The sequence below is a fragment of the Pinus tabuliformis genome, chromosome X (assembly GCF_031772625.1).
Source record: "Pinus tabuliformis cultivar Carrire ecotype Pingquan chromosome X, CPIR1, whole genome shotgun sequence".
Lineage (NCBI taxonomy): Eukaryota > Viridiplantae > Streptophyta > Pinopsida > Pinales > Pinaceae > Pinus > Pinus tabuliformis.
Genome location: NC_142308.1, coordinates 486,310,613 through 486,338,148, shown reverse-complemented (window position 1 = coordinate 486,338,148; position 27,536 = coordinate 486,310,613). Strand labels below are relative to the sequence as shown.

The 27,536-nt window shown below is 40.3% G+C and overlaps 1 protein-coding gene across 1 annotated transcript in view; it reads left to right on the top strand.

Annotated features, from left to right (window-relative positions):
• Positions 1-27,536, top strand: part of LOC149140793 (phosphoenolpyruvate phosphatase-like) — a 328,894-nt gene that overhangs the window by 135,248 nt on the left and 166,110 nt on the right. Inside the window, exons 3-4 of the mRNA XM_089446728.1 lie at positions 9,290-9,490; positions 10,534-10,645. Of these exons, the coding sequence (XP_089302854.1) occupies positions 9,290-9,490; positions 10,534-10,645 (313 nt within the window). The remainder of the gene's footprint in view (positions 1-9,289; positions 9,491-10,533; positions 10,646-27,536) is intronic.

The following is a 27,536-nucleotide window of genomic DNA, read 5'->3' as shown; positions in this document are numbered from 1 at the left end:
GAGTGCTCTCGCTACTCGAAATGGAAATGGTCGACCTCCCAAAAGGACGAGAAATACTAGGTATGATGAAAGTAATGTTGTAGAAAAACAAGATGAATTCTATCTTATTTCCGCTCTATCTACTGCCTCTCCTCCGGATACTTTGGATCATTGGTTGATTGATAGTGGAGCCTCAAGGCACTTCATTGGTTACAAGGAGGCCCTCTCAAATTTGGTTGAAAAGAAGACTAATTTGAAGATCATTCTTGGAGATAATGCTACCTACCCTGTGAAAGAGATAGGTACTGTCACTCTTCACTTAAATCAAGGTCAAACCATTCATCTACAAGAAGTGTTGTATGTGCTTGATTTGAAGAAGAACTTGGTGTCTATTTCTACGATGGAAGATAAAGGCTGAGGTACCATTCATTGATGGAAAGGTTCGTATTTGGCAAGGAAACCCTAAATATGCATTTACTCTTGGATTTAGGGTTGATGGTCTCTATCAAGTTGGAGGAAGTCCTTTGGGAGCTTTGGCTAGCGATACCTCTCTTCAATTTGAGCTATGGCACCAGAGGTTCGCCTACTTACATTACAAAACCTTACCTGGGGTAAGAAAGATGGTCATAGGTATGCCCGAGTTTAATATGAACCATGAAGGTGTTTGTCTGGGTTGTGCAGCTGGGAAACTTTTAAAGGGACCATTCCCTTCTAGTGAAAGCAAGATCACCAATATTCTCCAATTGATCCACTCTGACCTGTCTGGTATGTTGCCTGTAACATCATTGGGAGGATACCTATATTATGCAATCTTTTTGGATGACTACTCTCGCAAAACATGGATCTATTTCTTAAAGAAGAAGAATGAAGTGTTCAAATGGTTACGTTCCTTGTTGGAAAATCAAACAGGGAAGAAGATCAAGATATTAAGGACCGACAATGGAACCGGGGATGAATCAAATGAATTTAATGACTTTTGCAGAGAGGCTGGCATTAAGAGGGAGACAACTGTTCCATACACTCCTGAGAAAAATGGCGTTGCTAAAAGGAAGAATTGAACAATCATGGAAGCCACTTGTGCCATGCTCCATCATCAAGGTCTACCGAAGTTCTTATAGGGAGGAGCTGCCAACACTGCCGTGTATGTTCAAAATAGGAGCCCACATCAAGCATTGGATTTCAAGACACTCGAGGAGGTCTTCACTAGTAAGAAACTTGATGTTTCTCATTGTAGAATATTTGGTTGTCCCATGTATTTTCATGTGCCTAAAGAGAAAAGAAACAAGTTGGAAGCATCTGGGAAGAAAGATATATTTGTTGGCTATAGTGAAAATTCAAAGGCATATAGGATCTATGTACCTGGTCCAAGAGATGTGGAAGTAAGCTGCGATGTCACCTTTGATCAAGATACTGCCCTTGGGAAAGCTATAGATCTCCCTATCCCAAGGAAGGACAATGATGATGTTGCAGAAAATCAAGATGAACCTCTGACAGATGAACCTATGCTCGATGTTGATGGTTTGATGGATCCTATTGATCCACCTTCGAGTGATCCCTCTACCTCAAGGAAACGACCTCTATGGCTCAAAGATACTCTCGAAGATATTGAAACACACACTGCTCCAAGAGGGACATTTCGTGAAAGTAAGAAGCCGAACATGTATCAAGGGCACTTGGCTGCTATGAAAACTATTGTTCAAGTTGAACCATGCACATTCGAAGAAGACGTAAAGCACCAAGTATGGAAGGATGTGATGAATGAGGAATACGAATCGACCATGAAGAATGATGTCTGGGACATGGTTCCTAGACCTAAGGGCAAGTCAGTAAGCACTTCAAAATGGCTTTACAAAATCAAACATGGAGTTGATGGGAATGCTAAAAAAAGAAGGCTAGGTTCATTGCTCGAGGCTTCTCTCAAAAGGAAGGACTAGACTATGATGAGATATTTGCACCGGTTGCCGATATATCATTATCCAATCTATCATTTCCCTCCCTGCTAATCAAGGATGGAGCCTACATCAAATGGACGCCAAGAGTCCAAGACTGCTTTCTTGCATGGCTCGCTTAAGTTGGAGGTCTACTGGAACAACCTCAGGGGTTCGAAGTACAAGATCGAACGACACATGTATGCAGTTGAAGAAAGCTCTCTGTGGGTTGAAGCAAGCCTCTAAGGCTTGGTATGAGAGGATTGACAATTATCTTATGAAGCTAGGATTTACGAGGAGCTATGCTAATCCTAACTTATACTTCAAGGTTGAAAAGGACATGCCTCTCATTTTGGTCGTTTATGTTGACAATCTCTTTTTGACTAGTGCAGATCCTGTCATTTATCAATGCAAGAGGGAGTTGACTTCTGAATTCGAGATGAAGGCCCTAGGACTGATGCGTTGATGCACTATTTCCTAGGCTTGGAGGTCTGGCAAAATCTAGGTGAGATTTTCCTTTCTCAAGGAAAATACATTGTGAAGTTGCTAGAGAGATGTGGGATGGTGGATTGCAAGTTTGTGTCTACTCCTATGGAACTCAACTTCAAGAAGCTATGTGGAAGTGCTACTGGGCTCGAATTGGCAAACACTTCCGAGTATCGACAACTTGTGGGGGCCCTGGTGTTCTTTATAAACTCCCATCTGGACATATGCTTAGCTGTGAATATGTTGAGTCAATTTATTGTTGAGCCTCATCACATACATTGGATTGCTGCTACGAATCTCTTAAGATATCTCCGTGGCACAATCAACTATGGACTAAGATACATTGCCAAGAATTTGAGGCTTCATGGATATACTGATGTTGACTAGGCTGGCAGTGTGGTGGATCGAAAGAGCACGTCAGGATGTTGCTTCTCATTGGGGTCTACTTCGATTTCTTGGATGAGCAGGAAGCAAAAATCGGTTGCTTTAAGCACCACTGAGGTCGAATACATTGCAGCTAGTATGGCCTGTTGTGAAGTTGGTTGGTTGAGGAAGCCCTTTAGTGATCTATTTGAGCACATGCTGGATACCACGTGATCTATTGCGACAACCAAAGTGGGATTTTCCTTTCAGAGAATCTTGTGTTCCATGACCGCTCCAAACACATTGATAAGATACCACTTTATCTGGGATATGGTACAATGGGGAGCAATAAGGCTCCAACACATCAAGACTGATGAGCAGGTTGCTGACATCCTCACAAAGCCCTTGGGGAAGGTCAAATTCTTAGCCTTCCGAGAGAGACTTGGAGTCGTGGAAGGACCCTCCCATGAGGGTCCCGCTTGAGTTGGACATTGAGCTCTGGGAGCTCTTGGGGGCTTGGGGTACTTCTTGGAGCTATGAGCGACCATAGGGTGAGTGGTTCACCTTCCCCTATAGGTGCGTTGTGTACAAGGTGAGTGGTTCACCTTCCCTTGTGATACCCCATGATGGTTGACATGTGTGTAGGGTGAGTGGTTCACCTTCCCCTATGATTGATGACACATGTGTAGGGTGAGTGGTTCACCTTCCCCTACGATTGATGATATATGATAAGATTAGTGGTTCACCTTCTTCTATGGCATATTGTTAAAATTGGCAGCTAGGGCCAAACTCCATATGGGCCATCTTATTTATGGCAGCGGATATTTTTCTTGGATTCCTCTCGTTGAGAGGTGTAGGATTGATCTAAAGATCATCTGATTCCGACATGTATTCATGGAGATATGAATTTATTTGTGTTACGGGACAATTCGTCAAGGTCGGCTAGCAACCAAATTGCCCCCACTTGTGCCCAACGTTCTAGTATAAAAAAAGGTGGCCTGTTAGTCATTTGGATACACACTCTTCTTGTGATCTCTTCCTCTCCATTTGTCTTTGGGTTTTGGTGGGAGGAGAGATCCTAGGAGACAACATTGCCCTAATGAAGAGATGCCCTAGATCTGAAAGTTGCCATAGGAAAGAAGGATCTACGCAGCCCTAAAAAAGATGACCTAGCTTCTAATGCTGCCCTAATAAATGCAGTTAATGGAGGAAGTCTCAACATTGTCTTAGAAGAAAGTTCAAGACCTAAAACGTTGTCATGGTGAAGTTGCCCTAAAACGCTGTCATGGTGAAGCTGCCCTAAAACGCAGTCATGGTGAAGCTACCCTAAAACATTGTCATGGTGAAGCTACCCTAAAACGTAGTCATGGTGAAGATGCCCTAAAACGCTGTCATGGTGAAGCTGCCCTAAAATGCAGTGATGGTGAAGTTGTTCTAAAACGCTGTCATGGTGAAGTTGCCCTAAAACGCAATCATGGTGAAGCTGTCCTAAACGCAGTCATGGTGGAGACCTAAACATAGTCATGGTGAAGACCTAAACATTGTCCATAAAAGATCTACATGCTGCCTTATTTAGGCCCTAAAAGACATCCCTCGTACGCTGTTCTAGGCCGCAGTTTGAGGAGGGTTTTTCCTGTGCCCTAACTGTTGTGAGTGCAAGCCCTAGCCGCAGTCCTATTGGGAGGACCATAGTCTTTACCTAGCTGCAGATAATGAGAAGAGTTGGCCGCAGTCCTAAGGGATCTCTAGCTGTCAAAGAGTGTAACCAGACGCTGCCTAAACACTATCCTAGTGGTGTCATAACAACAGAGAAAGAAGGGGCATAACGCAGTCCATGGAGAGGCCTGTCTCAGCCCTCATGACTGTGCAACAATAAGAGGAAGACACTGTTGTTCAAGGGTAAAGATAACTCAACCTTACTTGCTGTTGGGCTAGGTCGCAGGCCATAGCCAACAGCATAGAGGACTGAACACAATGGAAGTACAGTGCAACACAATGGACAGTATGGTGCAACACATGATTTAATAAGATGCAACATGGTTGTATTGTCAACATCAGCATGGTTGTATTGACAGTATGTTTAGACACAACATGCTTGGATGGATGCAATATGATAAATGCAGTGACTGTTGTGGGCAGCATGGATGCAGTTCAATGCAACACAATGGTACAACATGGTGATGATGGGCATGTAGATACAACAGCAGCTCGATGCATTGCAACAACTAGTTGATGATGAGGTGCAGCACAATGATGGGTGCAACATGGTGATGCAGTCACCTTGGAGGTTCAGTTGAAGTAGTATGCCTTCACCTAAGATTAGATCAACTACCTCATTATGTTATCTTCATGGTGAAGATCTCTGCTCTTATCTTGTCAAGTCAAAGTGTTGACTTTTGATGTATATGTACTATCTCTCTCTCCGCTGAACTATTGAAGAACATAAGAAGAATTGATCAAGGGTTTCTCCACATTGGGGTTTGTCCTTGGCTACCGCCACATCTCGTGTCCTCTTGTCTTGGCCTGTCTTCTACGATTTATGTTTATGTTATATCTGCATTTTACTATCATGCTAAATGTGATTGCTAATCTGGAATTGATATTGAGCTAATATGGAAAATTGAAGTAAATTTGCCATCAGCATAGAACATACCTAAAATTAACACATATGAGCCAGATGAGTGGTTCACCTTCTCTTGCAGATGCCCCAACATACATTCTATCCATTTAGTCTAGGACTCATGGGAAGTACCTCTCATTTGGCCAATGAGTTGGGAAAAGAGGATAGGGACCATAGCACTACAGATGGACGCATCGTGTACTGTCGTATTCCCTATGTCTAAGATGCATGGTGTTCAACAACTTGATCCAGGATCAAGTCTGATTGGGGTTCTACCCCTAGACTGTCTTTTGTCAGTGGAGAGTGGTAAGGTCTTGTGACTCACTCTTGATCGATTCTTCTTCATTATCTATATCAATGTTCAATAGAGTAGTGACGAGATACAAAGATGATACATGACGACAGGATGGCATGATGATCAATGATGATGGATGAATTGGCAGGTGGAATTCTCCGTAGTTGAGACTCGAGAGGGAGTGTTAAAATTGGCAACTAGGGTCAAATTCCATTTTGGATAGCTCATTTGATGGAGATTATGTGCATTGAATTCCTCTTTTCGAGAGGACCAAAATTGACCTATAGATCATCAAATTTGGACAAGCAAAAATGTGTTTTTATGCCCACACATGCAAATTGTCAAGGTCGGCCACATCATCATGTAGGTTCAAGAAGCCCAAGAGACATGTCACTTCACTCTCAATGACTTGTATAAATATAAGTGACCTCCAACCTCATTTGGCATCTCACTCACTCACACGTTCTTCTCTCTCCTCATCTGATTGGTTTGTACAACTATTGGGAAGCTATTCATCTCACACGTGTGCTTGAAAGGAGGACAAATTTCTGGGCAGATTACAGGGCCAAAATTTCAGAGCTGTTGCAGGGTTTGACCAGCGTTGACCAGGCACTTTGACTCATCCTTTGAATGCAATTTTTGTGGGAAAATTCGCTTTTGGTAAGCCGTATTGTTTGGCACAAAAACCGAGAATTTCTGGGCACTTTGACATGCATTGACCACAAGCTTTTTGACCGCAGAGTTGACTTCAGGTTGACTGAGTTTGACTGCTGTTTGGATGACTGTTTTGGGCTGACTTTGACCAGCTAAGGAGGTCAAGTTTGACTGCCTTTAACCAAAAATTTCTGGGCACTTTGACCTGCGTTGACCACAAGCCTGTTTGACCATAGAGTTGACTTTAGGTCGACCAAGTTTGACTGCTGTTTGGATGACTGTTTTGGGCTGACTTTGACCAGCTAAGGAGGTCGAGTTTGACTGCCTTTGACCGAGCTTCAAAGGGGATGTTTTGCTGCTGCATTGACCATCTTTGACTTTCTAGTTAGGGCTGAATTTCGCTGCAGATTTGACAGGGCTGTTTTGACTTTGATTTGGCAAGTCAATTTTGACTTTTTGTACTCTCTCTCTTTGTTGAACATTTGATATAATAATAAGAAGAATTGATCAAAGGGTTTTCCCCAACTTAGGGTTTTTCCCTGGCATCTGCCAAATCTGGTGCTCTTGTTTTGGCATGTCTTCTGGATTTTGTTATTCATGTTCTATCTACAGTTACTGTCAATGTGATTTATGGTTAGTGTGATTGCTATGGGAAAACTAAACTGGAAATTGTCATTGGGCTGCTAAAGGACATTGAAATAATTGTGCTAAGCATAGAACATACCATTATTCTAGAGTATTTGTCCAAGCTACAATGTTTAACATGCATGAAAGTGTCAACAATGAAAACACTCACATAGTTAAGATGCAAGAGATGAATTGTGTTAGTTGTAGACACCCTACACTCTTTATTCCATTAGATATGTATAGAAGTGCAAAAACTGGCAGGTGGAAGTATTCATGAAGAGTAGGTGAGAGTTAGACGAGATATACAAGTGGTAGGTGAGTTAGGTGGAGTAGTAGGTGAGATTTACAAGTTTTCTCTTAGAAGAGGAGTACACATATAAAGGTAAAATACTATGTTGCCAAGAAAGGTGGGTTCGGGGACGGGGACGGGGATGGGGACGGCATTTTTGGAAATAGGGTGCATGGGTTCGTCGGGTAATATAATAATATTAAATTTTAATAATTAAATTTTATAAACTATAAATTTATAATTAATAATATATATGAAATTTGAATTTGTATATTTTTTCAACTTTAAACAAGAAAACTTTAATGATAATCATTTAAACATGCACATCATTGAACATTCAACATTGACATTGAAATTTCAAAATTTATCACCAAAAAACTGTTCATTGTTTACATATTAACATGAAACATGATATGGGACAGATTTTGTCACACACAGCTGACTGAGATACACTAGCCAAGTTTCCTACAAACTCAGGAGTACGCTCAAAAATCCTGAAGTATTCTGAGTTCTCAAAGACTCAACATTTTAAACTTTATTTTATTGAGCTGCCTTGTGTGTTTGGTGGGACAGCAGTGAAATATATGCTGCCAGCAGCCATAATTTATACTTTAATGTAGCCACAAGCCTAAAAAAAAACCACAGAATTTATATGTTAATGTAATGATTCAATTTTTCAAAAATTAAAATATATATACTATGAATTGTTTTACTTTTTCCTGAATAAATTCTGAACCATTTAATTGGATTCTGTTGATCCATGGTGAAATTACATTGCAAGGGCAAGCAACACCATTGTTAGAGGGTAGATAATGAACTGGCCTGATTGTTGTGTAGATGATTGAGTTGAAATACATTCTCACTGAACGGTTTATATTGTAAAGAATAGCACAGAGCTATATTCAGTGTATGCATTTATGTAATGCCATTCATTAATGCAAAAAATGATGAAGATTTTCTGTGCTTTATTAATCTAATTGCAACTATTTCAGGTTAAAAGAACTGAAACGTATACTTCTCATATTATAGTATATAGTATAAAAAATTAAAAATTTAACAAGTCTGGGCTGAGTAGAGGTAAGTTTGTGGCATTGTCATCTCTATTTAGGGCTTTGGTTGGGTACAGGAGTCTGCATAGGGAGGCCGAGGTCTGTTCCTTAGTGAACAGTGAGCTGTTTTGTGTAAACAGTGGCATGAATCAAGCCCTACAGCTCAGCGTTTGACAACAACAAGGAGGAGGGACTATGCCGCAGCTGTAGGAGGCAAATTGAGTGTATAAAAGTGGACTGACAGTTGTGGCTCATGTTGCAGACAGTCCGAAATAGCAAGAAATTGTGACATTCATTCCGGCAAGCCTTTAAAAGAACCTAAAGAACCCCAAGAACCCAACCCGAAGAACCCAAGAACCCAACCCGAAGAACCCAAGAACCCAAGAACCCATTAAAGGAAAAGAACCCAATTTTTTTTTTTGAAGAACCCGGTTCTTCATAGAAGAACCCAGTTCTTTTGGGAAGAACCCGTACCCGAATCCGGTACTTGGGTGCAGGAACCCGGGACGGGTTCGAGAACCCCACCGCCGGGTGCGGGAACCCGTGCAACATAGGTAAAATATAATACATGATCCTCCTTTCACTTATTACTAAATATCATTGATTACTTATATATGTGCACTCAAATACGCATATTTGGATATCACGACATCAAGAAAAAGTTACGAAAGAAGATAACATTTTCAAGGTTCCAATAAAACATATTCTTTTGTAAACAATCATTACATGGCTGAGATGAGAATAATATTACAAGCATTCTGAAGCAGCTCATGATCCTATATTAGGCCCCAATATGTGTTTGCCAGTGCTAAATTACCGTCTCTGCTTATCACCTTTAAGATGGTACAATACTTTTATAACAAATATGCTACACATTCAAAAGGGTATTTAGATGAAAACGTTTTAGTAGTTTGGTTTATTTTCTAGGGGATAATTGTGAAACTTGAAGTCAGAATGTATTTAAAAAATCTAAAATATCCACAGTGCTTCTGTTAACAGGTTCATATTACTCAGGGTGATTATGAAGGGAAGGCAGTTATTGTTTCTTGGTTGACTTCAGCAGAGCCTGGATCCAGTGAAGTGTTTTATGATACCGTGGAACATAATTATAAGCATCGTGCAAAAGGAAATGTTACGACCTATACATTCTTTAACTATACATCTGGGTTTATCCATCACTGTCTTATTAATGACCTTGAGGTATTGCATTGCTTTATCTAGAGTTAAATTTGCTTTTATTTTGTTTACCCTTCATTAATGGATGGCAAACTGAAAACTGTTTTCCATGGTCAATGTCAATACTTTAGCTGGAAATACATTTCAACGGAGATAAATTTCTTGTTGCATTTCCACTTTTCAATGCTTCTTTTGTATGATATGGAAGATAATAATTTAAGGCAATGCATGCATTTCAATTCTCCTTTATCTCTATTGATGACAAGCTGTTCAGGGGGATACGTACACTAGACCACAGGAATGATAAATTTGTAGTATATAAAGTTCATTTAATAATCAACCCTAGCTCTTGAGGAATTAAATTTATATCTCCTTGTCCACTCATAAGATTCCCGATTCCATCTAGCTGAAGTTGTGATTCTGTTACAGGGAATATCAATGTGTGGTAATCCAAGATCATTTCTTATATTCACTTAAGCACAGTCCACATTTTTGTGTTGGTGGAATATCGTCAGGATTTCCAGTCCAATTTTTCATCATAATATTCATTGTTTTCATTCTTATGCATGTACCCTAGTTCATCTTTTGCATGAATTATCTCAGATTGATTCATTTTAATTTTTCAACTTTCAAAGTGTTGAATTAGAATATTTAATTTCTCAGAGTTTCTGTTATATCACTGGTGTCTGGTATGTTGGTTAACACTTTTACATCTCTTGCAGTGATTCAAGAAATATCATGCTCCATTTTCCATTCTGCTTATTTATTCAGTGTCTTATTCCTGAAGTTTCTGATAATCTATGTCTTGTTCTTCAGATTGTTATTGGTTTCTGGGGAAATGAACCTTAATTCCTGCTTTACCGTAATATTTTCATGAATGTTGAGTATTTTCAATGTCATTACATACTTCTAACATCTGATCGGTGAAAGGAAACTTTACTGTGCTTGCAACTTTCCCTTTGTAATATAGTTTATCCAGATTCCTAACTTCGTGGATATATGATGGTGTTGTATGAACTCACATAAATTCTGAAGATTGTTGTTGATTTAAATTCCCCTTTTTTCAGTATGACACCAAATACTACTACAGAATTGGAAATGAGAGTTCTGCTAGGGAGTTTTCATTTTCAACCCCCCCGAAAATTGCTCCAGATGCTCCTTACACTTTTGGAATTATAGGTAAGTAGGCATTCCTTTAGGTAGTTTTTTTTTTGCATTGTACTTGTCTGTTATTGAATGAAAGCATTCAGAAATGATTATTGTTGTACCCTTGTATTAGAATATTGCATTTGTATTTGCAAGGTTGTATAACATGATTAGTAAATGTGATTGTGTATCCATAGACTAAGATAGTTCTAATTTGAAAAGAAAACGTGCTGGTGTCAATGAGAATGTGGATCTCCCCTTATACGTAAATGTAGTGTATTGATGGTTGATGAACCACATCATTAGCTAAAAGAATAATAAAACCCTAATGGCACTTCAAAAAATAGATATCTTGCAAGATGACGAGAAAGAGTAAAGGGCATTCTGAGATTGCGCTCCTAACAACATCAGTGCATGTACAGAAGAATAGCATGAGTTATTAGCATCTAAGAGACGCTAGTCATAATGACGTACTATAAATTAGATGCTTGCTTTTACAAGGACTAACTCGTGTAAGTTTGACATCTTAGCTAATAGAGGAAGGGGCTACTTGGATGTACATAAGACCAAGGACAGATTTAATAATATGTTATTCGTCCTTAGAAAATACCAAGGCATCTGCAAGTGACTTCTTTAATGGCTTATTAACTTGATATGTGACATGATAAAACAAAAGCTAACGAAAAATTACATAACACAGTGCTGAGAGCAACATGGAAGAGTTGCATGAGGCTATAGTATCAGATGGCTAAGTGATATGTGAAAAAGTGAGACAACAATGAAAATACTCGCACAAGAAGAAAAATTGAAATTTGTGTTAATGTCCACTAAAGACTAAAATAATTAAAACGAAATGACATAAGCACGTGTACAAGTAGGTTAAGTCAAGATGGAAAACCCTATAAAGTGAAAAAGAGCCAATAAAGAAACATATCATGAACAAAAATGTGGAGGCTACAAGTGAAGGAAGGAGTTATCCATTCTTATTGTATGAGTCAAAAGAGAAGATGTGAACACCAAGTGCTTGGTAGATAATGTTCTCTAGAGTGTGGCTTGGGTGGAAGATTCCCTAGGGGTAATTTTGGGAGGTGTTGCTGCACAAAGTGTCTAGGCACCGCGACAACACTCAGAGTAAGAGTTGTCACTTTAATCTTTACTCACTCCGTTTAGACTCTCTCCTAGACAAGTCAAGAGAGGTAGTCCCTGGGGTGAATGAATGAGGATAGCCTGTGAAACACAGGCTCTAGGAGACTTAAAGATGGACAACTTGACGAATGTAAATGAGTCCTGGTTAACTGAGATAGATAGATCTAATAAAATAAGACACAACCACAAGATAAAATTGATTTTAGACCAGTGCCTTATATTCAATTAACCATAAACTAGATAAAAAAAGTTACCCAGAGCAATTTATAAATGTGGCGAAAGTGACGATCATGATTATTAAATGTAAATGCCCAAAACTGCAATATATTCTAGCAATTAAATCCCATGAAAAATTATGAAAATTAACTATTAAGCAATGATTCTAGATTAAAAATGATTTTCTTCAATAACCCAGATCTAGAATTAATTATCTTTCTCCTATAGTCAATGATTTTAAAACATTAATCGCACTTGACAATAGAGAAATCACTACCACAAAATTTAAAATTTTACACTTAACACAAAAGACACCAAGGAACTTTAAATTAGAATTTAATTATCCCTTAGGTAAGTTTAATGCGCTAAGCTTATGAAGCAAAGTTTAATGTGGCAATTAAATTTTTTAATGTGACCAAACAAATAAAAAAAATCAAAAGTACTTAATTAAATTTAAATTTTTATGGGCCATAGGCCACATAAAAATTAAAAAATTTTAAATGTGAGGGCTTAAGCTCTGCTTTTGATTTATTTCATTCAATGTCAAAGTCACCAAAAAAGATATATTTTATTTTATTTTATTTTTTTTTAATTTTTACTTTTTAGACTTTCAATTTTTTTTGTTTTAAATTTTAAATTTTTTAGATATATATATTTTAATAAATTTTTAAAACAAAACAAAAATAATGAAAGAATCAAAACATAAAAACCAAAGTCATAAAAACAAATAAAAGGAAAAGGAGAACCACCAAAACAAAAAATCAAAGTTAAAATAAAAAAATGAATCTAGAAGTTAACAAAAGGTAAAAAAATCAAATTAAAACAAAATAAAAAGAAACTAACTAAACCCTAATGCATTCCCAGTCATAAAGCAATTAAAAAAAGAAAAGTTGAATGAGCCTTGTGAGTGCTGTGTATGTAGGCAAACTTTGACGACGGCGGGATCAGGGTTGAGGGAGCAACAATGAGGGAGCTTGAGGGATGCGGCGGACAAGTCTTGCAGGTTGAGGAGGAGCGTTTTGTTGAAAGACAGTTGCAGGCAGAGATGGAAGGCTGATGGGCGATCAACGTTTGAAGGAGAAGGGGCTCGACGGAGCTAGAATGGAAGAACGAGTTGGATGATACGCAGAGGAGAGTGAGGGTAAGGCAAGTGGAGATAGGAGCAGGGGATATGCAGAGGAACACGCAGGGTTTGAAGGAAGCGCAGGGAGGATCCGCGGGTTTTGCAGGCGGATAAGGGGAAGGTGGAAGGGAAGAAGGAGCCGCGGGTTAGAAAGAAAGGGAGCCGCAATGCAGAAGACGAGGGCACACGGAGGAGCAACAGATGAGGCAACTGGTTTTGCAACAAGGGTATGACAACAGATGGGGGAATAGAGGCTTTCCTAAAAATTTCGAAATTTTCTGCAGCAAAAAATAAAAAACCCTAGGCAGCAGACAAGAGAAAAATGGTAGCCAAAAACCCAAGAAAATTTCTCAGAAAATCTTATTTTAAAATGATATGCTTCTGCTTCAGATTTATCCGTAAAACCCTTATGAAAATTCCCAGATCCAAGAATTTTTAAAAAATTTCAAACCTCTGGACTGCAAAAAAATTGAATAATATCCCTCAAAAATTATGTTGATAAATCCCAGAGATCCAAATTTTACCCTCCAGGGCCTAGATCTAGACTCTACACAAATTTCTTCCTCAGATCTGTAGCTGCACGACAACAAGAAAACACCCAAATGATATATACAATGATAAAAACTAAAACCTAGAAAAACCCACGTTAGAAAAATAATTACAAAATTTACAAATTGCAGGCTCTAATAAGCCAGATCTATCATTATGCCGCACAATTTTTTTATTTATTTTTTATTTTTAAAGGAGGTGCTAACTTGAAACTCTTCGTGCATCACCAAGAAAAATCTTATGATAAGCCCAGAGCTAATTTAGCTGGGCTCTTAAAAAAACACAGATCGGGAGTTGGCTGGTCCAACTGAAAACTTCCCCTAACGCCCGAGGATAAAAAATCAAGATTTCTCTGCAAAAATCGATCCAACCATTAAAAATAGAGCGAGAAAATAATAATAAAACTCAGAGAAATAGAGATACCTGCTATTACGTTCAAAATCTAGATTATTATTCAAACCCCAGCAACTGAGAAAGATAACTGTACTCAAATCACTCTTTAGAAGCTATCATCAATGGATTTAGAAAAAATTATGCATGAAAACAACACATCTTACAGTATTCCCATGAGTAACATTAGCAAAACTTAACCCAAAGTCTTTCTTTATTATCCAGGAAAAGATTATACAAGAGCTTCTTGCTAAGCACACAACTCAAAGGTCAGATGGATCGACTGACAAATGACTTCCTATTTAAAGATAAATCCCCCAACGGCTAGTTCGAGTGATTCTCGTCAAAGCAATCTCGACCGTTGATGAAGATTAAAATTCATTTTAATCTCATCCGTCGAAATATTTAAATATTTGGGGAAATTCGAATTTTTTAATTAAATGCATTTTAATTAACTCAAAAATTAAATTTTTTGAGTTAATTTCCCCAAACTTTTGACTTTGACTTAAACCCTAGGGATCAAAGGTTTGAAATTTAACAAAATAATTAATTTATCTTAGTCTCAGGACCTTTTAAAATTTAATTGTTTAGGACTGGCGAATTTTGCGTTTGGAGAATTCAAATTTGCATAGGATCTAGAATTAATTAAATTTCTGGCTTAGGATTTTAATCCATATTTGGCCAGAAAATTTAATTAATTAACCTACGAGGGGATAAATAATTTTTCTAACCCTCAAGACACTTTACATCATGATTTTCATATTTTTTACATCATAAGGGGGAAAACCCATTTGTAATAGACCCTCACAGACTACCAATTTCTGCGACACAAATATAATCCAGTAGACCAAAGAATTTGTAATAAAATAACCTAACCAAATAGTTAGGATTATTCAGAAATTATTTTTACATAGACTCGATCTAGAACACTAGGATTCACCTAAGATCCTATCGACAAAATCCATTCCAGCTTTGGGGTAAGACTGGAGGAAAACTCTGCCGACCATCTGAGAATGGATCGGTGAGACAAAAAACCTCCCAGAATGGAGATAGTCACTAGAAAAGTAGGTTTACCTTGGTCGTTACATACATGACACATATCTGCTGATATTATTTACATTATACACATGCAGAAAGGGTTTGCATAACATCTTGGAAGTCAAGCTGATGATGATAGTTGGACGTCACAAACACATCGATCAAGTGTTATCCCTTTTGCGAAAAAAGTGGGTGTACTACTATGGGTTGTTGACATGTAGTGGTCAAAAGGAGGCATCATCTTGCCCTTGTTGGTGTCAAAAGTGAGGAAGAAACAAACTTGTTGCCTCTTAACTCCTCTAGCCCAACCTTTTGATTAAATTTTTAGATGATACCTTTGTAATTTGGCCCCATTGTAAAGAATTTGAAGTCAAACATAAATTAGATTTAAAGTCATTCATAATACTCCGTACAATATTTAATAATTTTCAATATTATGCTTACATTGTTTTCTTATCTATATAAACGATAGAGAGTGTGATAGGTTGAATGGAGCTTCCAATTTTGTTTCATGGAAACCCAAGCTTTACATTCTTATGGAGGAGGCTGATCTTTGGGAGCACGTTGAGAAGGAAATTTCAGAGCCTACTGATCCAACATAGTTAGCTTCTCACCTAAGTTGCAGGAAACGTGGCCCTAGGGGGCGTTTCGCCAGGGGAAACGAAACGAAACGCGTTTCCCCGTACCGTACAGCCTGGAAACGCGTTTCCAGCCATACGGCCACGTTTCCCGAAACGGAAACGTGGCCGTACGGCCGGAAACGCGTTTCCAGGCCGTACGGTCCACGTTTCCCCCAAAAAAACATTTGTTTTTTAATTTTTTTTTTCTAATGTAGATCTCTTACATTTGTTTGCCCTAGTGTTGATATGCAGTTCATGGTAATGTTAAATTCTTAAAGTAAAAGTGATATTCTCCTTTATTTTTCATTTTCATCCTTTTACTTAAATTTTTAACATTACCATGAAATGACTCAGGATGTTTGAGAGTGGTTTCGCCGTCATTGGATTTCATATGGAGAAAGTAGAATTTTAGATCTTACTCAAAATCCAACAGACTTCTCTGTTTTTCAGGATTTCAGGATTGGGGGGATTTCAATGTTTCCATTGGATTTTATCATGTACTAGGGTGTGGAACTTGTATTTAATCGAGAGAACAAAGCCCTCTATGCAGGGGAGACTCCCAATAATCAAGAGAATGTAGGGTACTAGGGTATGAAACTTGTATTTAATCAAGAGCACTAAGGTCATTCGACTATGTAGGAGGAGACTCCCAATCAACCACGAGACAAAAAATTAGAAATTTCTCGTGGCTGATTTTGGATATTTCTATTTTCATTATGTGATTATTCATGAGTAAATGTGATGTAAATTTAGATACTTATAGTCTATGCATTGACAATTGACAATTTTATCATAATGTAATAAATTAGAATGTATCATATATGCTTTATGATTGCACATATTTCTTAAATTCCTAATATATATATATATATATATATATATATATATATATATATATATATATATATATATATATATATATATATATATATTCGCGTTTCCCCGTTTCCAAAATTTGGGGAGGTCGCGTTTCGTATCGCTTCCCGTTTCGGAAACTCATACTCGTTTCCCCGTTTCGTGCAACCTTGCTTCTCACTGAATGAAGGAAGCATAGGTGAGATAACACTCTTGATTTTGTGAAGAATCATTTCATCCTATACATATTAAATAAAAAGTCTGGTAAGAGCATGTTTGATGCTTTTGTTAAGTTATTTGAGAATTCTTGTGCTTCTTGGCAGATGCTCTTGCAGAACTAGCTCGTAGTCATTCACATGATGAAGATAGATACTATGGTGAGCTACCTGACTAGTATCAGTGAATTGATGGATTGATTGGCTACCATTGGAACTAAGGTGCAGGATGAGGGGATAGTGTCCATCACCCTTAATGGGCTTGCTCCTTCTTGGAGGTCTTTACTTTAGGGCATTTGTGCTAGAGAGAACATACCAAATTTCCAAAATCTTTCGACTGACATTGTGTAGGAAGAAATTAGATTTTATTCTTGTTGGAGTAAAAGGGTAAAGTAGATTCTATAAATCTTGTTGGGAATAAGAAGGGTAGCATGAAATGCTTCAAGAAGAAGGATGGAATAGAGACATGAAAGAAGAACTTGAGTCAAGTCATGTGCTTTTGATGTTACGAGGTGGGACATTGTATAGGATAGTGTCTACTGAAGAAGGGAAAAGATGTGGAGTAGATTGTAGCAGGTTAGAGGAGTTGGCCTTTCATTTTGAGATGGCCTTTTCTGCGACTTCTTGTTTATCTTCTAATTCCGTATCCACTGTTGGCTGGTATGTGAACAATGGAGCTTCAAGACACATGAGATATGATTATTTTCTATTCAATAGGATTAGGAGCAAGAGGGAGACATGACTGTGGTGCTTGGTGATGATGCCATGTACACTTTGAGGGGAGTTGGCTTCACTTCATTCTAGATGGCTTCAAATGATGTTCTTGAACTGAGTGATAGTTTATTTGTTCCGAGTTCAAGGAAAAATCTTCTTTCAGTTTCTTGCATGATAGATATACATTGGAGAGTTGCTTTTGGGGGACCATAGTGCACCATCAATGATTGTAATCTACCTAGTACAAAGACTCTTGAGTTGCAGTTCATGGGAGTATTATACAGTATAGAGCCAGGATGGATTGGATTGTCTTAGACATAAAGTTTCCACTGGTGATACTCTTACTTTTGGATTCTCTCATGGAGAGGGAGCTGGCCTAGTTCAAGTCTATGTCACATGGTTTGGGTTTGGCAATGATAGATCTGAATTCAAATTTTCTGATAAGGTTTAGAATCTAGATGATTTTCACTATTACGTTCGGCTCTCTCTCTCTCTCTCTCTCTATATATATATATATATATAAAGTTTAAAATGTATTATAATATAAATTAAAAGAAGTCCACATCTACAAACATATATGAGTAAGAATCATGATCAATAATGCTGATTTTATAAGAGTCTTCTATTCTGATAATTATTTTTGATGATTTTTAATCTTTTCACATTCGTATTCATTATTCCATCATTCAATAATTACACACAAGACATCAATAGTATAATTCTTAAAACAGTAGGATCATAAAGAAACAACCACAAAAGAACTCAAGAATTTACCCTAGGAAAACCCTCATGTGGGAAAAACCCAACAACCCTTTCAATAGAGAATTCTTCAATCCAACAGAGATACATCTAAGTCAACAACTAGGTCAAACTTGGTCCATCCTCCTAGTCAAGTCAACTGGCCCATGCTCTGGTCTATCCTTCTTCATTCAGAAATTCATCCTCAGAATCTTGCCTCAGATATGCAAGATGCCATGCCTCAGATATGCAAGCTTCTTGCCTCAGGTATGCGAGCTTCTATGCCTCAGACATCGCTCCTCTTTTCTGGCTCAGTCAGACCATCCGAAATTACCTCAGAAGATGTGAGTCTTGCTTGGCCTTGGATGAGGATGAAACATCATATATTTATAGTCTTTTCTTGAGGTCGAATTGGTGTGTCTTTTTCTGAAGCCAACCTGAGCATGTGAAGGGCCGACTTGACTAGGAGGCTGACATAATCTTTTGGAGCCAAAAATTTGACTTTTACAAATTCAAATCTTTTTCTTTTGAAAGTCCAAATGGAACATGACTCAAAAATATTTTTTCTTTTGTTCCTAGCATGAAGAACATGCTTACAAATACATAAATGACTCAAATACACATTATGAAGACCGACCATAGTTACAAAAATTCAACACTCGCTCTTAACTAGCGAGGTATTCATAATGAATTTTTAGTGTGAAAATTTGGAAGCCCAAATTTCTACTGCAACCTAGATCAAATACCGAAACTAATACACTGTAGCCTTCACCAATTAAATTATATGCGGAAACATGAAACTGAGCAAGAAATAAATACACATCACATGACACTGTTATTTTTGGACAAATATCCTCGGAAAAACCCAATGCGGGAAAACCGGTGCAGTAGCTGAGGGTTTGTATTATTAAGCAGTACTTTTCTGAATACAATCTTTGGATGCCTTGCTGGCTATCCAATACAGAGAATATGACTGATAGAAGATTAGTGAGAAATAACTCACACTATCACTGGTGATCTTGATTGATCCAGCGACATAATGGCTAGTCTCTTGCTGCCTCTGTGCAGTCACTGCGTAGGCCCTGCGTCACTCCTTCTGCAGATCGATTTGCCTCTAAGACTTCGACTTCTGCCCTCCTAGGCTCACACCCTGTCTTCTGGTTCCAGAACTCGACTTCTCGAGCAAAATATGGATCTCCTCTTAGGCTCCGCACTGCTTTTGCATTAGCGTACACTGCCCAGCGTGGCCTCTTCGCTGCCTCTTCTGGATATGTCTCTGCCTCCTTTGTGATGTATTCCTGGATCAAGAAACTCTCCAACTAGAACTATCCTTACCCCTCACTGCAAGAAATCACTTCAATCTTCTCTCTAGCAACTGTTGCGCTTCCCTCTCTGAGAAATTTGATCTCTTGATCTCTCACTGATGTGTTTTCCAAATGCCCATCAAGCCTCCTCTTATAATCTTCTCGTTGAGAACCAACGACCCAGATTAGATTCTAAACAATGTTTCAGATCATTTTGGCTTGATCCTCGTCTTCTTCTAGAAGTTTCACACATAGTTTGATTAATACCCTTTAATTATTTTAATTTCCTAAGTTTAGACTTAGGCACCCATTAAAAATAATTAATTATTTTAATAAAACTGTCTCCTCATGGAATTTACCAAAACGATTTATGGGTATTGTGGAATACATGTGTCCAAGCCTCTGCAAATTTTGAGGCTTAGATCACATCCGATGCTACCAGAAATAAACACTCCCTCTTAGCGAGGAATGTGCTCTAGTAATGCAACTTGCTGAAGCATCACTCTGAATTTGTAACATCTCCCTCTGTGCTGCTGATGTCTGACATCGCTGCCCACCAACTACTGCGCAAATGCTGCAACTGTACTGCTGCTGACCTTGCATTGTCAACACTGTGTTGAATTTTTTAAGTCTGTCTGTTAAAAAATTAATTTGTATTCTGCTGGTTTATTTCTTCTACTTGTTTAAAATTCGAACAAGTTATTTAATACATTAAATACCAAAATAAACACAATACAGTCACAACATCTACAAATCATCAACTGAAAGAAAACAAGCACACAAGTGACATTGTTATTTTTGGACAAATGTACCCGGAAAAATCGAATGCAGGAAAACTGGTGCAACTATTCAGAGGGTTATATTATTATGCAGTCTTTTTGAGTACAACTGCGTGCCTAACCGACTCACCTGACAGAGAAAAATACACGGCATCAATACCTCTATATTCAGAAACAGGTATTCAGAAAACATGTCCCTTGAAACCCTCTCCGGCATAACTGAAGCTTAGCAATGGCCTTTCTGGCTTCTGTGTCAACCTCCTGCTGACCTGCGTTAGCCCCAGGACCCTCTGCGTCAACCCTTTGAGGCACTGCACAGCCTCTGGGAGCCTCTGCGTCACTCCCTCTGCCCTTTGCGTGGATGACACAGTCTCTCTGGGCTCTGCGCTGCCTCTGCTGGGCTTTGCGTAGCCTGGACTGACTGCTGCTCTCGCTCTCTCTGCTTCTGTGCTGGTCTCCCAGTATTGTCCCTGCCTCTCTGCCTTGTAGTCATTGCCCTTCGTTGCTAACTGATTCGACTTTGCTTAGCAACCCCGCTCTAGCAAATCGAATGACTGATCACTCAGGTGTATTCTCCAACTGACCCTCAAGCCTCCTCTTATACTTTTCTTGTTGGTCGATCAACGGTCGAGATTAAATCTCTAATCAACGGCTAAGATTAGATTTGGCTTGATCCATGACTTTTGGAACCTTCTAACCCATTTTTATATTAATACCCATTAATATTTTATTTTTCCTAAGTTTAGACTTAGGAACTCCGTTAAAAATATTAATTATTTTAATATCTCCCAAACCGAGTACAATCTGTCCAAACCACTTCTGGGTCTTGGAGATCTCATGCGCTTTAGCCTCTCCACCAATTTTCATGGCTAGAGCACATCCGATGCTACCCCAAATCAACACTCCCTCTTAGCGAAGACTTTGCTCTAGTAATACTCATCACTGAGCATCACCCTGATTATCCGGCACTTGTCCTTGTGCTGATGCTAGGCCTCCCCACCCAACATCCTCTGCATTGTTGCATCTTGTACCATTGCCAATGGCCCTGCCACTGCCACTACCACTGCTGCATCCGTACGACAGCTCCCTCTGCATCTGTGCTGCTACTGATCCATCCTCCCAACACTGCATTTGCACTGCATCCCCTCTCATCATGTTGCATCGTGCTACTGCAAACTGCTACTGCACTGCAACTCAGTTACTGAGAAGTAACTGATCTACCTAACTTCTGACATCCTTGTTAGGCTAGAAACACTCCCGATGCTGAAGCTCCCTCTGTCGCTAACAAGTGCTCCCTCAACTGACCTCTGCGCAGCTGCAACAACTACCTGCATTTCGCACCGTTGCACACCTCTCTGTGCCATCCTGCACTGGTGCAACACTCTCGTGCCTCTCGCACTGTTGCAGCCTACTAGCCTCGTGTTGTCTCGAGACTCCTGCACTAACCCTCTGCCGCTTCATCTGCATCTGTCTCTACCCAATTTCACCAGTTCTGCTACTCTCTCTTCGGGGTTCCCGTAGCAAGGTATAATCCAAGAGGTTGGGTACCTCAAGGTGCCTACCCCTCATCCCCTGTAGTCTTCCTAACTACAACTCGATGTCTCCCCACTTCTTCTCAAGTGGCACATGAGCACTGATGGCACAATCGTCATCCTCCTCGACTTCTTTCTCCACCTTCGCTGGCGCTACGTTCGAGTCAGAGGCCTCTCCCTTACTCTTCTTCCTTGGACACTGGTTCACAAAATGACCCAGTTTCCCACAATGGAAGCACTTGACCTTGGAGAGGTCCTTCTTCCTCTTCTCCTGCTTTCCCGCAGATGCCAGAGTTGCATCCTCTTCCTCTTCCTTCTTGATCCTGACCCCTTTGCTGCTACTTCCTGTCTTGGTCAGCCATCTGATCTCTTCTTGACAAAGAGTCGCCCACAGTTCTTCCCAATTTGGAAGACTCGCCCTGCCCAGTATGCTCTGGACAAATGTCTCCCACTCCTCAGAGACTGCGTTAAGTGCGGTCCTCACCATCAACTCCTGATTTGGCGTGGCCCCTATGGAAGTCAGTTGGTCACGGATCTCCTTCAACCGACCGAGGAAGACATCTATCTGCTCTCCCTTTTGCATCTAGTATGACCTTAGCTGATTCTCAAGGAGCATCTTCCTCTGCACGGAAGTATGCTGGTACAATGTCTTCAAAGTGTCCCACATCTCCTTTGCCGTTTCCTTCTCGGCAATATGTTGGACCACATGATCCTTGACCCCATCAAGGATGATGCACTTTGCCTTAGCCATTGCCTCCTCATACCTTTCATTAGCTACTGGGTCAACTGGGATAGCCATTATTCTCAAGACGAAGCCCTTGAAACGATGTCTGTCTAAAATGGACAAGATCTTGGCCTTCCAGACCACAAAGTTGGATGCTCTTTCTAGCTTGTCCCGATCTCTCAGACCATTCACGACCATCTCTCTGCTATTCTGTTGACTCCTCCGAGTCTCTCTCCTTCCCTTCTAGAAGTCCTCTGTTCGACTCCTGCTGAGTCTCTCTACTTCCCGTCTGGAAGTTCTCTTCTGGACTCCCTTTGGTTCCTGATTTCCCTCCTGGAAATCCTTTTGCCAACGTCAAGTTGCCCCTCTTCGATCGTCTGTACAATTGCAACACTGATCTGGATTCCTTGGCTAGAGATCCGTCTCGGCAAAAACTCCTTCTACCTTGGTCTTGCCCTGTTAGGCACTATTCTAACCACAATACCCCACCAGCTTCGTTCTCGCAAACTACCCATAGCCTCCTATGCCCCAGCAACTGAAGTATTGAGCCACTTGGCTCTGCGTAATCCTGGCACCGCAAATCAACTCCCCCAGCCAACTGCGTCAGTCCTTTTGGCCTCTACGTGGCTCTGCGTGAGACTAATTCTGTCTCTCTCAACCTCTGCGCTGGCCTCTCTCTGGCCCAGACTGATTGCGTCATTCCTTCCTCTGTCACCTTCTGCAAGGATCAGTGCTGTCACTTGGGACAACTGAATCTGTTGCAAATGCTCTCCTCGGCTGATGCCTTCAGTTTTCCTGTGATCTGCAACCACGCTCTAATACCATGTTGAATTTTTTAAGTCTGTCCGTTAGAAAATTAATCTGTATTATGTTGGTTTATTTCTTCTACTTGTTTAAAAATCGAACAAGTTATTTAATACATTAAATACCGAAATAAACACAATACAGTCACAACACCTACAGATCATCAACTGAAAGAAAACAAGCACACATGACACCGTTATTTTTGGACAAATGTCCCGGAAAAAACCCAATGTGAGAAAACCGGTGCAGCTATTCAGAGGGTTATATTATTATACAGTCTTTCTGAGTACAACTGGGTGCCTAACCGGCTCACTCGACAGAGAAAAATACACGATAGCAATACCTCTATATTCGGAAACAGGTATTCAGAAAACCTGTCCCACGAAACCCTCTCCGACACAACTAAAGCTCAGTGCTAGCCCTTCTGGCCTCTGTGTTAGTCTCCTGCTAACCTGCGTCAGCCCTAGGACCCTCTGTGTCAGCTCTTCGAGGCACTGCCCAACCTCTGGGAGCCTCTGCATCACTCCCTTTGCCATCTGTGTGGATGACCCAGTCTCTCTGGGTTCTGCGCTGCCTCTACTGGGCTATGCATAGCCTGGACTGATTGCTGCTCTCACTCTCTTTGTTGCTCTGCTGGTCTCCCAGTATTGTCCCTACCTCTCTGCCTCGTACTCACTGCTGATCATTGATTCAACTTTGCTTAGCAACCCCGCTCTAGCAAATCGAATGAGTGATCACTCTGGTGTATTCTCCAACTGACCCTCAAGCCTCCTCTTATACTTTTCCTGTTGGTCCATCAACGACCGAGATTAAATATCTAATCAATGGCTAAGATTAGATTTGGCTTGATCCATGACTTTTGGAACCTTCTACCCCAATTTTATATTAATACCCAATAATATTTTATTTTTCCTAAGTTTAGACTTAGGAACTCCATTAAAAATATTAATTATTTTAATATCTCCCAAATCGGGTACAATCTGTCCAAAGCATTTTTGGGTTTTGGAGATCTCATGTGCTTTAGCCTCTCCACCAATTTCCATGGCTAGAGCACATCCGATGCTACCCCAAATGAACACACTGCATCTATAATGCAACCCTCATAATTTCTGCATCTGTGTCGCTGCTTTCACTTCCACTGCCAACACTGCAACCTTCTCCAACTGCTGTTGCTATTGCATCAGCAATGGAAAAGCATCCAAAATTATGGAACAGGTGTTCAACATGATGCATTTGTTGCTGGAGTTTTGACTGCTGCTAGTCTTTGTACTGACCCTCTGAAGCCTTTGCGTTGCTGCTGACTCTGCACTGTGCCAATTGCACTTCTGCCAACTCTGTTCTGCGCTGCTCTGTCTTTGGTGCTCCTAGCCATTACAACTATCACTCCGACACTCCTCTGCACCGACACTGGTCCATCCTGCTACTTCTGATCTGGGCTTCCATAGCAAGGTATTGATCCAAGAGGTGGACTCCTCAAGGATTCTGTCCATCTGCGATTATTTCGAACTACAGTTCTAGATCACCCCACCTCTCCCTTGGAGGTATCTGGGCAACAACGGCAAACTCTTCCTCCTCGATCTTAACGGATGCAACCTTCAGATCAGGCTTCTCTTCCTTGTCCTGTTGTTTTCTGGTAGCATCGAATGTGCTCTAAGCCTCAAAATTTGCAGGGAGGCTTGGACACATTTATTCCACAATACCCATAAATGATTTTGAGAAATTCCACCCGGAGACAGTTTTATTAAAATAATTAATTATTTTTAATGGGTGCATAAGTCTAAACTTAGGAAATTAAAATAATTATAGGGTATTAATCTAATTGTGGATGAAACTTCTAGAAGAAGACGAGGATCAAGCCAAAATAATCTGAGCCATTGATTAGGATCTAATCTGGGCCGTTGGCTCTCAACAAGAGGATTATAAGAAGAGGCTTGATGGGCATTTGGAAGACACATCGAGTAGAGATTAGAAGATCGAATTTCTGAAGCACAACAGTTGCCGAGAAGAGAATTCGAAGTGATCTTTTGCAGTGAGGGGCAGGGATAGTATCTGGTGAGGAGTTTTCCTGTGCGGGAGAGTACAAGGCAGAGAGGGCAGAACGACGTCCAGAAAGGCTGACGCTGGGCCACGCAGAGCTGACACAATGGCAACACAGAGCTTGAAGGGAGATCGAATTCCTGCTGAGGAAATCGAGTTTCAGAAGTCGGGAGCTGGGGTGTGAGACCGAGAGGCTGAGAGCTGAAGTTTCCAGCCAGCAGAGGGTCAGAAGGAAGAGCAGTGTAGTCCCCAACAGAGGTGACGTAGAGACTATGTGGGGTTGATGCAGTTCTGCGCAGAGGTTAACGCAGAAGGGACGCAGAGGCTCTCTTCCAACAAATCAGAGCCGGATCTTCCAGTGACAGGGTGAGATCATCTCACTATTTCGTTTTACCCAATTTCTCTCTATATCAGATAGCCAATTGGGCATCCAATGAATTGTACTCAGAATTACTATTGCATAATAATAAAACCCTTAGCTGCTGCACCGGTTTTCTTGCTTGGGTTTTTCCAGGGACGTTTGTCCAAAAATAAATGTGTCGATGTGTGTGATGTTTATTTCTCTCCTGTGCTATATTGAGTTTCTACAGTTTTATTTGGTGTAGGTTGCAATGTATGTATTTCAGTATTTGTCGTAGAAAACTGCAAATAACTTGTTCAGTTAATTTAACAAGTAGGTGAAATATAATCACTTTGCTGTAGTAGGAATCGAGTAACCAATTTTTCACATGTCCTTCTTGAGAGGACACTGCGTAGCGTAGTGACCAAGTTCACCACACCATAAGCACTTGATCTTCGAAACATCTTTCTTCTTCTTCCACTGCTCCTGCTGCCCCTTAGGTGCAAGGGCTGCATTCTCTTCCTCCTCCTTTGGTTTCGTCCCACTGCTGTTGCTGCTACTATCAAGTTTGCACTCGACTAAGTCTCTCCTCATCTCTTCCTGTTGAAGAGTAGCCCACATTCCTTCCCAATTCGGCAATCTCTCTATGCCCGGGATACTCTGGACAAACACTTGCCATTCTTCTAAGACTGAATTCAGGGTCAGCCTCACCATCTCAGTAGGTTGAGGTGTTGACCCCACAACTGCCAATGAGTCTAGGACTTCCTGAAGCTTTGTTAGGAATAGATCAATGCGTTCCCCCTTCTGCATCTGCATGGATCTCATCTTCTGCTGCTCGGAAGATCCTTCGTATAGCGTAGCCAATGCTTCCCACATCTGCTAGGCAATATCCTTACCGTCAACGTGGCATACTACATGATCTCTCACTCTGTCAAGGTCCAAGGATCAATCGTTTGGCCTTTGCCATCTCGGCCTTATACTTCTTGAGCGGATCTGGATCGGCGGGTACAACTACCACACTGTTGACATAGGTTTTGATATCGTGCTCATCCAGAAGGCATGAGATCCTTGACTTCCAGATCACATTGTTGGATGCACCCTCCAACTAGTCCTGATCTCGCAACCCATTAGTTGCCATCTCTGCCAATGAAATGTCGAATTTCCTCCTCTCTCCTCTACGCTGTTGCTGGGCTGGCCTACGCACTCCCTGCTAGAGTTAGTAGATCTGCTGCTCCCTGCTGCTGCTCAACAAATGAGAATTCAGACTTCTTGGCTGGAAGTCCTCTGAGGAAGAATTCCCTCAACAATGTCTCTCTTCTTCCTTCTGACGTTTTTCTGCCCCAGCAACTGCTGTAGAAAACTGCGTCACACCAAAAACCTCCTCTTCGCTGAAGCTTCTGCGCTGCTCCCTTTGACACTGGCAAACTTCGATCTGGAAGTCTTACCTCTTTGTCGACTCACTCAGAGAGAGACCTTCCTTGAAATTTTTTCCCTCTTGGCATGCACTGCGCAATCCCTCTAAGGATTCGATTTTTGCCTATGCAGCACTTCGACCCTCCTTCTCTTCAGTGTTGGGCTCTTCCGGCTTTGCTCTCTTGCTTCACCTGCAGCTCCGATACCATGTGAAAATTTGGAAGCCCAAATTTCTACTGCAACAACTGATTAAGTTTCTTTTATTTGTTGGTTACTGAACAAATTATTTACTTCATCCTACAACAAATACCGAAATTAATACACTACAGCCTTCACCAATTAAATTATGTGTGGAAACAAGAAACTGAGCAAGAAAGAAATACACAT